We start from the raw sequence: 13,181 nt of genomic DNA on the forward strand, positions 1-13,181 counted from the left end.
TCAAGTCAGTGACCTCCTCCCTGCAAGTACCCGCCACAAGGCACCTTGGACGTCAGGATTTCTGAGACTGTAGATAAGTGGATTAAGCATGGGGTTGATAACTGTGTTGAAAATCCCAACCCCTTTGTCCTTGTCTGAAGCCTCCTCGGAACCCAGACGCATGTAGTTGAAGATCCCAGTTCCATAGAAGAGGCAAACCACAGTGAGGTGGGAGCCACATGTGGAGAAGGCTTTCTTCCTGCCCTCTGCTGAACGGATTCGTAGAACTGCAGCTGCCACATAGATGTAAGAGAGGATGATGAGAGTCACAGGTGTGCCTGCCATGATGAAGCCCACATTGAAGAGCAGCAGCTCATTGAGCTGGGTGCTAGAGCAAGAGAGCTGGAATAGCTGAGGGAGGTCGCAATAGAAGTGATTAACCTCATTGGGACCACAGAAGTCAAGGGAAGTTAGAGCAATTGTGTGGGTCAGAGCATTGGAGAGAGCACAAGCCCAGGACACAGCCACCAGTACCCTCTGCACCGTCTGGCTCATGCGGGTGCTGTAGGTTAGGGGCCGACAGATGGCGAGGAATCGGTCATAGGCCATGGCCGTTAGCAGGAAGCAGTCCATCCCTGCCAGAAGGTGAAAGAAGAAAAGTTGGGAGAGGCAGGCTTCAAAAGCAATTGTACGCTTGTGCAATAGGAGGCGGTTCAACATGGCAGGAACAGTGACGGTGATGCACCCAATGTCCAGAGCTGATAGGTTCCCCAGGAAGAAGTACATAGGGGTGTGGAGTTTGGGCTCCAGAATAATGGCTGCCAGGATACTGAGGTTGCCTCCAACTGTGACCAGATAGGCAAAGAGGAAGATTACAAAGATCACAGACTGCATTGTCTCTGTTTCCACTAGGCCCAGTAAAATAAATTCAGTAACAGTTGTCCTGTTGGTCCCAGCTTCTGGATCCATGAGTCCTTGTAAACAGATGTTCCTGAAGGGAATATATCAGTTTATTCACTTTATCTATTCAGCAGAAATATTTTCATTGTTGTTGTAGTTATTGTTGTAGTTATTGATGTCGTTGTTGGATAGGATAGAGAGAAATGGAGAAAGGAGGGGAAGACAGAGAGGAGGAGAGAAAGACACCTGCAGACCTGCTTCACCGCCTGTGAAGCGACTCCCCTGCAGGTGGGGAGCCAGGGGCTCGAACTGTCAGCAGAAATATTTTAAATCACCTATGTCCAAAGCCTCATGACAATTTCTTAGCTGAACAGACAATAGTTGTGAGTAGGGGGAGATAGCATAATGGTTATGCAAACAGACTGTTAGGCCCGAAGTTCCAGTGTCCCAGGTTCAGTCCCCTGTACCACCATAAGTCAGATCTCTGGTTAAAAAAAAAAAAATTGCCACTCCCCAAGTTTCACTTTAAAGACTGATTTCCCCATTTACCTCAATACAATAAACAGAAGCAAAAGAAATAGTAAAATATATATGAAAAGTTACAACCACTCTTGGCTGAGTTGCCCAGAGACATCATCATTTTTTTACCTCACATCCTCTCCTATTTGAAAAGTTTGTAACAATTGGAGAAATAAGTTAAGATAAAAATAGCTTTCTGCTTTAAATGTAGTAAGGGAAAATGGAATGTCCACATTTTATTCTGAGGAATTACTTCAAACCAATAAGCATATTTTAAAATAGAAAAATTAATATTTGCAGAGAAACTATAAATTATTTTAAAACATTACCCTTGCCAAAAGGCTTCTAGAAATAGAGAGCATAGGGCTGGGGAGATGTTGGCTTTCTGGTGGGGTGATCTCCAGCAGAAAGGAAACTGACCAGTTCTTTCTTGCTCTCTCAAGGGACGAAAAACGAAGTAAAGACACCAGGGAGACTGAAGCGTGCTCAGATCTCGTTTATTAGCAGGTGGGAAAAAGTTTAAATAGAAAAACAAACAAAGAACATTATTCAAATATGTCAGAAATTACAGGTTTCTTAGAGGTCAGCTTGCCCCTATGGTAGGGGGCTGGTATGACAAGAACTGATGCAGATACACAAAGGTCAAGATAATTAGTCTCCTGATGCAGGCATTTAATTACACAAAGGCATTTGAGGGGAGAATAGGGATTGAACCAGTTAAGGCAAGATAGAGAGAAGATAAGCAAGGTTTGATGCAAATTGAGGACAGCAAAGGGCACTGCTAGGAGTGTGTGATAAGGTGTGTTCTCCTCTGTGATCAGAAGGTGAGGTGAACTTTGAGTAAGTGAATTTTAAAGTAGGTGACCATGTGGCCTGCAATTAATGGAGAGAAGTATTGAGGTTTCTGTGGGCTTGAGAGTCAAGAAGGGAAGAACTTAGTCTGAGAGATGGTTTCTCTTTGCTCACCTTGGTTGAGAGAGACTAACAAGAGGGTATCTTCTCAGACCTCCATCCAAAGATGGGGGAGTTCTCCCTAAGCTCAATCAAGCTTACACATAGTCCCACAAGGAGACAGCATAATGGTTATGCAAAATGTCAGTGTCTGAATCTCTGAACTGCCAGGTTCAATCCCCAGCACCACCATAAACCAGAGCTAAGCAGTGCTCTGGAAAAAAAAAGGGGGTGGGGGGAAGAGGAGGAATGGGAAGGAAGGAGAAATAACAAAGATGAAGCAAATGTATGGCAAAAAATCAGAGAGAGAAGAGATAAGCTCCCTGCAATTGTGCTTAGGGGCTCATCCAGTCTAGAATATCCTCCCCCAATAAAGGACATACTCTAAAGTAACACATTGAAATCCTCCTGGAAAATTAATTGCTCATGTTCTTGATATTAAGCCCTTAAACTGTACTCTGAAAAACTGTTTAATTTTAAATATCCTGTTTATGCTGCCCGCTTTCTTTTACTGAAAGCACAGCTTTAACAAAGTTGGTTGCTATTATATGTAGTTAGTTTTATATATTGTATAGTCACTGGACTTCTGCTTGTCCCTGACTCAAGCATGTTTGACTGCCCAGTAACTCTAAGAAGCAGGCAATATATAGAGAACCATATTGATATAACATTTTGGTGGTTCAGGAGGTGGTGCAATGGGTTAAGCTTTAGACTCTCAAGCATGAGGTCCTGAGTTGGATCCCTGGCAGTACAAAAACCAGAGTGATGTCTGGTTCATCCTTTCTTTCTCTCCTCCTATTCCTCTCATTAATAAAATATTAAAATGTATATTGATTTTATACTTATATTAAGCTCCTGATCCCAAAACACCAGTCTTTCTTCTGATTATGTTATAATGTTCACTAAAATTTCACAAAGAGTAATGTTATTCCCTTGAATAGAAACTCTAGAATCAAAATGGAAAGCATTTGGATCTGGTAGCACTAATATAAGGGAAAGTGCAGAGCAGGAACTGACAGCATAATGGTTATGCAAAAGTCTTCCATGTCTGAGGCTCCATGCTCTCAGGTTCAATGCCCATACTACCATAAGTCAGAGCTGTGCAGTGCTGTGGTAAAACAAAGACAGAAGAAAGGGGGATGGGAAAAGAGGTTCTGAGCTAGGATGGTGAAATTCAGAGACAGAAGATGCTAAGAAGGCTTCAGAAACTCTATTATTATTACTGGTACGACTCACTTCTAATGTGTCCATTAAAAATGTAAAAAAAAACCAATAGTCATAAAAATGAAGACTGAGTTCACAAATTGTTGGTAAGGACCTCTCTGAAATTAATTTGATGTAAAATGCAGAACACACAAGACTGAGAAGCGGCCCAGGTGGACTGTCTGTACAGCAAGAAGACTGCATGGTCAGTTATCCCACTGCTGCCTGTCAGCACTAACTGTAAAGAAGCGAAGGCAACAGGAAAGAAAGAGAAGATGGGATCGTGGAAAAATGGACAAATATATACAAATATGGACGGACAGATGTAGAAATAATAGTCAACTCTTATCTGCAGCCTTGGGAGAACTGCTATAACTTCCAGTGGAGGGAATGGGGACACAGAACTCTGGTGGTGGGAACAGTATGGAATTATACCCGTTATAATTTTGTAAATCAATATTAAACACTAATAAAACAAATTTTAAAAAGAAGAAAAGTTAAAAAGTAGTCACAAATAAACACAAATCATAAATCATTCTCCTTCCCCCCCAGAAGAAACCTCTTTAGACATATATAAACTGGCTCAGAAACTCTCATCTCATTTAAGCTTCAAAAAGAAATCAACAGGGGCCGGGCGATAGCGCAGTGGGTTAAGTGCAGGTGGCGCCAAGCGCATGGACTGGCGTAAGGATCCCGGTTCGAGCCCCTGGCTCCCCACCTGTAGGGGAGTCGCTTTACAGGCAGTGAAGCGAGTCTGCAGGCGTCTGTCTTTCTCTCCCCCTCTCTGTCTTCCCCTCCTCTCTCCATTTCTCTCTGTCCTATCCAACAATGAACAATATAAAATATAATAATAATAATAACCACAACAAAGCTACAACAACAAGGACAGCAAAAGGGGAAATAAAATGGCCTCTAGGAGCAGTGGATTCATGGTGCAGGCACTGAGCCCCAGCGATAACCCTGGAGGCAAAAAAAAAAAATCAACATAAGTTTTTTTGGTTTTTTTTTTTTTGAAAAAGCTATGGGGAAAACAAGGTAGTTAGAAAAAGAGTCATCTTTAACTTCTTATAAATCCCCACATTGCCCTTCCAAACAGCATGAATAACCCACCCCTTGATTCATTTGAAATGATACTGTGGAACATAAAACACAGGAAGTGTTGTCCTGCTCCCTTGAGGTAGCTAAGAGCTTCCTCTTTGGGGACTCTCAGGCTGCTTACTTGTTTGCTCACTTAAATAAAAGTATAACATTTGCTCTTGAATGTATGGTTACAGTCTGTGTGATGCTAAGAACCTGCTTTCCAGGTGTCTCCACCTCGTATGGGAACCCTGATGGCAACATTTCCAATATGAGAATCTCTGAGCAACCTCCCAAAGGAGGTCTCTATTCTGTGTGTGCGCAGGAAATTCCACATGGGTGGAAACTCGGATGTGATGGTGTCTTAAGACCCTTAAGACTCCATGGTCAGGAGTCCGGCGGTAGCATGTGGCGCCAAGTGCAAGGACTGGCATAAGGATCCCGGTTCAAGCCCCTGGCTCCCCACCCGCAGGGGAGTTGCTTCACAGGCAGTGAACCAGGTCTGCAGGTGTTTATCTTTCTCTCCCTCTCTCTTTCATCCCTTCCTCTCTCCATTTCTCTCTGTCCTATCTAACAACAACCACATCAATCATAACTACAACAATAAAACAACAAGGGCATCAAAAAAATTAAAACAACATGGGCAACAAATAAATTTAAAAAAAAAAACTCCATGGTCACATGGCTGATAATATGGGAGTGGGAGCAGGTAATCATTAAGTCTGATCACCACTGATGAAACTGAAATTAATTAATGCTTCACAAATTGACTTATCTATGAATGGATGATAGCTCTTTTCCTGTATTATATTAACGGCAATGACCTATGCTTCGTTCTCATTGGGGTCTTTTTGTAGCACAAGCATTAGTCACCCTGTGACTTTCTGTCTTGCTCGTGTTGCTTTAACTTTCCCGATATGACTTTCTTCCAACCCCACATTCCATACTTTTCTTTTCTTTTTCTTTTTTTTTTTTTTTTTACCAGAGCACTGCTCAGTTCTGGCTTATGGTGGTGCAGGGGATTGAACCTGAACCTGGAACATTGGAGCCTCAGGCATGAGTCTATTTGCATAACCATTATAGCCCTACCCTCATTCTATGCTTTTCAAGACTTGCTTCAACAGCTGTCTGTTGAATTAATGTTTCCGGGTACCTCCCCATCTAAAAAATGCTATCTCTATCTCTCTCTCTCTCTCTCCCTCTCTCTCTCTCTCTCTCTCTCTCTCTCTTTCTCTCCAACTACACAGCATTCCATGGGACCCAGTACTGTTTGCCTTCTAACTGCATCATTTCTCTATAGAATATATCTACCCTACCTCTCTCTGTTGGTAACCTGGGGAAGGAATACATATTTTATTCACTTTCCCAATAACAATACTGAATAGAATAAAGTAGTTCACATAGTGAATTCTCAATATTTATTTAAAAAAATGAATTAGTGAATTAGCATCTCAGGGAAAGAGGCAGTTCTATATTTGACATGAAAGGTTTTCTGAATATATTGGAACTTAGGGCAGACTTATGATTCAATATGACGTAAGGGAGCTAGTGGTCTAAATGTGAGACTATTTCAAGGACTACTGTTTCCTTAGTTTTATGGGGCATGCCATAATGTAGTAAGGCACACACACTGACATATTTCTTTTCATTAAAAAAACTCAAGAATAGTGTCTTTAGTTGGGGTAGACCTTGAAGATAAGTAAGTTATAGCCAAGGACAGAAGAGTAATTTAAGCAGTAGCTTCCAAGCCTGTGATTGGTCATACATGTAGTTCACTAGGAATCATTGTGGTTACAAGGTGATGTCTGAACATCCAGATGATTCTTTGGGTCACCATGACACATGTCACTATGGAAAACCCCAGGGGACTGGGCTGTGGTGCACCAGATATTAAGCAAAAGGACCTGCATAAGGATTTGGGTTCAAGCCCCCAGCTTCCCACCTGAAGGGGGGATGTTTCACGAGTGGTGAAGCACGTCTGCAAGTGTCTATCTTTCTCTCTCTTTCTATCTCCCCCTCCTCTCTCAATTTCTCTCTGTCCTATTTTATTTAAAAGATGGTAAAAATAGTCTCCAGGCACAGTAGATTCATAGTGAAGATTCTGAGCCCTTGAAGACAAAAAAGAAAAATAATTCCCAGTTGCATTAACTTTGGCAGCTTCACAGTGAGCCCAAGTTCCCCTTACTGGACTACAGCAGCTCCCTTCTCCAGAACTCCACCCAATCTCTCCTCTGCTCTGAATGATAAAATGTACAACAAAGCTTCTGACTAGAGTGAAGGTTCCAGGCTGCCTGATGACGTGCGTGCTGAGCACCAGATTCAGTGAATTTCCTTATACACAGCCCTGAGAGGGACAGAGAGCAGCCTTCACCCAAGAAAATGTGTACTAGCAGGCTGAGGGGACAGCATAGTGGTTCTGCAAACCACTTTCATGCCTGAGGCTCTGCGGTCCCAAGTTCAATCGGTCTCTGCCTCTCTCATAAAGTAAATAAAGTATTAAAAGAAAAAGAAAATGTGTGCCCTCCAGCTCCCCACCCGCAAGGGGGTCGCTTCAGAGGCTTGGTGAAGCAGGTCTGCAGGTGTTTGTCTTTCTCTCTCCTTCTGCCTCCCTTCCTCTCTCAATTTCTCTCTGTCCTATCCAACAATAACAACAATAACAATAACAACAACAATAAGGGCAATAAAATGAAAGGGTGGCCTCCAGGAGCAGTGGATTCATAGTGCAGGCACCAAGCCCCGGCAATAATCCTACAGGCAAAAAAGAAAAGATAATGTGTACAAACAAAGAAGTCCATAAAAGGAGCCAGGTACTGTAGGGTAGCATCTAAGATCTTCCTCTAATCCATCTTTCCATTTCAACGTCCTCATTTGCACCATGTATGGAATCTGGTTTGAAATGATGGTCATAAGAAGCCCCATCTCTTGTTTTTCAAGAGCAGAGGAAGGGGCTCTAGAGTACTCGCCCTGGTGTGGGCATAGACATCGCGGAGGTTTCTTCAGGGAAGAAGCTGCAGAGCTGTGAAGACATGGCTACCCACATAAAAATAAAAGGCTACATGTAAGAAAGGGAGGGAAACAGCTGCTGTCTTCTCTCTGCTTACCTTTACCAGGATGTTATCCAATGGAGATCTCAAAAATTACCTCTTCTAGAAAAGATACAGTTGGGGATCAGAATAAATCATTTGGCCACAACTAAATCAGAATTCATAAAGACAGCATGAGTGTCTCAACCCTCCTAGTATTTAGACTTTCTTAAAGGCTTCTCTCTATCCCTGAGTTTAGAGCAAGGAGTCAGGGCAGGTGAACTGGCTGAGGTCTACACTCTGTATCTTCAGAGTCACCTAAGAAGACAGAATTGTAACTGGACAAGATAAGAGGTTTCCTACAGGAGGGGTATTCTGGCCCAGGTGTCATCCCCAAGTCAGACCTTAAGAGTAGAGAAGAAATAATTTCCAGAATTGCCTTGGAGCTGAGGGTGAGGAGAAGGCCCTAGAGAAAGAGAAGCATTTTCCAAACCAGTTTTCATAATTGGCCCTCTGGGAACTTGGCGTTTTCCCCATCGGGGGCTTTGGTGTAGACTGTGCCCTGGGGGCCCTGCAGTATCTTTGAGGTACTGGTAGAAGAGCTGCTTTGTGCTAACACGACTTCTGAGAAGGTGATTGTCTTGGACAGGCACTTAGAAGCTGTGAACCTTAGTAAAGGGCGCAGTTAAATAATAAAAGTGTGGGAAGTTTAAAGAGAAGATCCCTTAATACTATACCCACTGATAATTACTCACCCATATCTGCACCCCCACAAGAGTGTGAGGGAAATCTTGTTGTTGTTGTGGTCAGGTGTCGGGCTGCACCGCGGAGAAGAGTGAGGAAGTCCAGAGCAAGTGGGGTACACAAATCTTTATTATAGGATGGGGGGGGTGGCTCAGGCCACGTGGAGTCAGCCGACAATGGCCGTCCCCACTACCTCACCACGGAGAAAGAGAGAGAGAGAGAGAGAGAGAGAGAGACCCGAAGGAGCCCAGGGAGAGAGAGGGGAAGCCGAGAGCCCAGAGAGAGCAAGGAGGGGGGGTGAGGGGACTTTTATTGGGCGACAACCAGGGGTGCAGTGTGGGGCCAGGATTGGTTGAAGGGGGCACTGCTAGGATTTCGCGGGGCATGGTAAAACCTGGGGGCGGAGACTGCATCAGAATAATTCCTCAGCGTCAAAATCTTATGCAGTAGGGAAAACACCGGGATAGAACTGTTCTATTTGACTTGGATAAACTGCTAAAGAGTTTGGGCTTCTCTTTCCTCCTCTGTCCTCTACCACAGCTCTAGGAAACTGCGCTCTAAGAGGAGCTTCAAGAAAGGCAGTCAGAGGTTGTCACTGGTCTTTATGTTTTGACTTGGAAGCCCCAGAATGCTCCATTCACTACAGCCTTTTGGTCAAAGCATGTCACATGGCTCACTGGAAAGAGAAGTTCCTGAGAGAAAGCAGAGCATCCTGCATAGACTGGAAGAAAGGAACTGGTAACAGCCATCTCAGCGCCATCTAGTGGAGGCACCCTGATGTGAAACAGAACCACCTGGTGACAGGCTCACTCTTGGATCTCTCCAGCCCATTGGGAGACGGAGGTCAAAAGTGGCCCCTGCGGGTGGCAGAGCAGCTCAGCATGTTGAGGGCGACGTGCACAGGGAGACAAATACTTAGTCAACCCTGGGAAAAGCCTCAGAGGTCAATTCGTTTATTGAAAGGAAAACTAGATATTTATATAGGCCATAACTCAGGGAGAAGGTTTGGGGTATCCATTAACCCAAGCACAGAGCAAGACAATCCATAGTGACATTTTTACTGACAGACTGATCATAAGCTTTACAATGTACATTCTTATGGAGGTAAATTGCAGGCACTTTAGAGCAGTAAGAGGGAAGGGGAAAGCTGAGCAATGTTTGCTGGAGTTTTAAAGTTAACACAGTGATCCATGGCTTCTAATTAAAGAAGGAAAGGAAGTGGAGGTGGTGTGTGTAGAAAGGCGCCCATGTCTGAGGGTCCAGCCATCACAAATTCCAGTGACCAGAGGAACCAGCCCTTCTCTTGACCTAAAGGGAGAGTTAGGGGTCAACCTGCTCGGATCTTATGGAAACAGTGTCCTGGACTTCCCAGGACAGTGGGCCCATTCTACAACACCTGGTGATAACAGCACACACACACACACACACACACACACACACACACACACACACACACACACACACACTATGCACAAGGACTAGGGTTCAAGTCCTTAGTCCCCACCTACAGGGAGGTAGCTTCACAAATGGTCAAGCAGTATATCAGGTATCTATCTATCTATCTATCTATCTATCTATCTATCTATCTTTCCCTCCTTTCTAAGTCTCTTTCTGTCCTGTCAGTTAAAAACAAGGGGGAAAAAGCCACCAGGAGCAGTGGATTCATAGCACAGGCACTGAGCCCCAGAAATAACCTGGATGGGGTGGGGTGGGGAGCATAACCAATACTCCAGGTTTCTGAATGATTTACAGTGGTGACAGACAGAACTTTTCATGATTGTGGAAAAAGACCTAAGTTGTGAATGTATTTTATAGACACTTATCATGTGCAGATGAAAAATTGTACCCATGTGTCAACTATACTGTAAATCATTAAGCCCCACCCTCCCCAATAAAATGATATAAAACAGCTTTTCATGGCTGGCTCCAATAGTCCTACAGTTATATGGAAGGTCTGGTAGGCTAAGACATGGAACCAAGACTCCTGGCCAGTGTCATCACATTCCCAATGCAGTCTCATTGCATCGGGCTCCTTTCAAATCCAATTGTCTGGGGCTCTGATGAACAAAGGCCAAGAGTGTACCCGTTGTGGCCCACAACCTACAATGATGCCCATCCTCCTTGCCCTACCCAAGACTCTGTGTGTCTCCTGCTTTGCACTTTCACCCCCAAGCCATTCTCTTTATGACTGTTCTTCCCCCAGGAACCCTGCCAAGCCCAGGTTCCCACAGTGCCCAGCTTGTAGTCTCCTCTGCAGTCCTCCATGTTCCACAGATTCACCTCCAAGTCCTAGTCACAGGCTACCTCCAGAGAGTGCTGTGGAAGGGCAGTCTGTAGGTCACATGGCCTATGTCCGGACCCACAGCAGGGGCATGTCAGCCCTGTGACAGTCAAACTTATGGGTGATGACTCATGGCTTTGATTCCTGTCATTAAAATGGGATTAGTGACTCTGATATAGGGAGGGTATATTAGGATTTAATTAGGGAGAGGAAAGTGCCCAAAGTTCTAAGAATCAGGATATCAGCTGGCTGGGGGAACAGTGAAGCAGGCCTCTGACAGTCAGTGGGGCTCAGGATAATGATCTGAGATGAGTGACCTTGAATGCTGGGGCCACAGTTCATCTATTAAATGTGCAATAGCACCGAGTGCCCAGGTGCTCCCTGAGAATAGTAACACCCCCAACATTCACCCTTTCTAGCGGGGTCTCCTATTCCCTCAGATCAACTGAACTGGAGCCTCTGTCTCTAGCCAGGGCTGTGTGTTTTCTTTTTTTCGATTTTATTGCATAGGACAGAGAGAAAGTGAGAGAGGACAGGGAGACAGGGAGAGAGATACCTGCAGACCTGCTTCACAACTTGTGATGCATCCCCACTGCATGTGGGGAGCAGGGCTCGAACCCAGATCCTGGCAGGGGTCCTAGTGTGTGTGTAGTACTATGTGTGTTTAACTGGGTGAACCTCTGCCTGGCCACAGGGCTATGGTCTTAACAGAGCCTTGACTAAGGTAGTATCTGTCTTTCAGTCACTGACAGAATACTATCAGCACTACATTGGGATAAGAGGTCTCAGATCTTTGGTATTTGTGGGGAAGGACCATCCATCTGTTGGTTCTTTGTCTCTGCTGTTTCATAGGCAATCCATATCATTTGAGCTTTTTTCTGTAGAACAGTGGGGGGGAGGGAGGGAGACAGAAAGAGAGAAGAGGAGGAAGTAGAAGATACAGATACAGGGAAGAGGAACAGACAGATGCAGAGAGAGAGAGATAAGACAGAGAGATGCTGGCAAGTATATTGGTATAAAGACAGAGACACAGAGAGAGAAAGAGACAGAAAGAGAGAGAGAAACAGTAAAGAGGCAACAGGACAGAATTTATAGTCTCTTCAAAGTCCCAGGTTCAGTTTCCCACACCACCGTAAGCCAGGACTGAGCAGTTCTTTGGTGTCTATCTTTTTCTCTGTATCTCTCTTATTAAGCTAAAGTCAAATAAAAAAAATTTGAATCCATTTTTTATAACTCATCTTGGATAAGAAAGGTCATCTATTTGACTTCATTCTACCCACTAGAAATCAATCTGGAAGTAGCTACTTTTTCCTTTAAGGGAAGAGATATCTAAGAATGTATAAGCAAGACCCCTGAGACCATTTTTCATTTTACCAATAGTCAATTTTAAATTCTCAGCAACATCAGGAAGCCTCTTTGTGCTACTTGAAATAGGTTTCTCCTATCTGATTTTGATTGACGATCACACTTTAAGGTTATATACTAACAGTTCTTACAGGTTTTTGTTTTTTTCCCAAGTTTATAAAATCTATAATTTATTTAAACATCTTTTTATTTTGTTTGTGGGAGAACCAGAACGTTTCTCTGGCTTGTAGATGTTAGAGGTTAAAAAAAAAGAAAGAAAGAAATAGGTTTCTCATCCACTTTCAGCAATTTCAGTGTTGTGATGGTCCAATTCAGACTTATAAACTAAATTAGTAGTATGGATACCAAGAAAGTAAAACCATAATTAAGTATGTTGTTATATAGTTGATACCTTACCTCAAAACTACTGACCTATAAATACTTTTGAAAGAACAAGTGTTTCATATTTTCAGTTTTCAAGAACTAATGTAATAGAACAACAGGATATATTTACTCATAAGCGCCTTTATTTAAGAGTCAGTAGTAGTAGAACAAGAAGATAGCATTGGGGGCTGGGTGGTAGCACAGTGGGTTAAGCACATGATGCAAAGCACAAGGACTGGTGTAAGGATCCCGGTTCGAGCCCTCAGCTCCCCACCTGCAGGAGGTCACCTCGCAAACAGTGAAACAGGTCTGCAAGTGTCTATCTTTCTCACCCCCTCTTTGTTTTCCCCTCCTCTCTCCATTTCTCTCTGTCCTATCCAGCAACAATATCTATGACAACAATAACAATAACAACTACAACAAGGGCAACAAAATGGGAAAAATAGCCTCCAGGAGCAGTGGATTCATAGTGCAGGCACTGGGCCCCAGCAGTAACCCTGGAGGCAAAAAAAAAAAAAAAAGATAGCATTGACTAAAGTAGAAAGGCGAAATTAATGACAAAAATAACAAGAGGGAGATTTCAAAGATGTTTGGGGTCAAGAGATAATTCAACAGAGAGGGTGTACACTTTGCTAGGTTTGAGTCCTAGAATCTTTTTGCTGTGCTGGCACTAGGGGGAAGTTCCGGTACTTTGACATTTCTCCCTCTCAATCTGAATGTAATGGTTAGCATGGGGTAGTGAAATATTGTATGCAGGAGGTCTCAAATCCAAACAA

At 43.6% G+C, this 13,181-nt stretch overlaps 1 protein-coding gene across 1 annotated transcript; it reads right to left on the reverse strand.

Moving 5' to 3' along the window:
- On the reverse strand, nucleotides 1-960 carry LOC103111588 (olfactory receptor 3A2). Its single transcript, XM_007520888.3, has one exon. The coding sequence runs from the start codon at nucleotides 946-948 to the stop codon at nucleotides 1-3; it is 948 nt and encodes a 315-aa protein (XP_007520950.1). The 5' UTR covers nucleotides 949-960.
- Nucleotides 961-13,181: the final 12,221 nt, after the last annotated feature.

This window comes from Erinaceus europaeus, chromosome 12 (genome assembly GCF_950295315.1).
Source record: "Erinaceus europaeus chromosome 12, mEriEur2.1, whole genome shotgun sequence".
NCBI lineage: Eukaryota > Metazoa > Chordata > Mammalia > Eulipotyphla > Erinaceidae > Erinaceus > Erinaceus europaeus.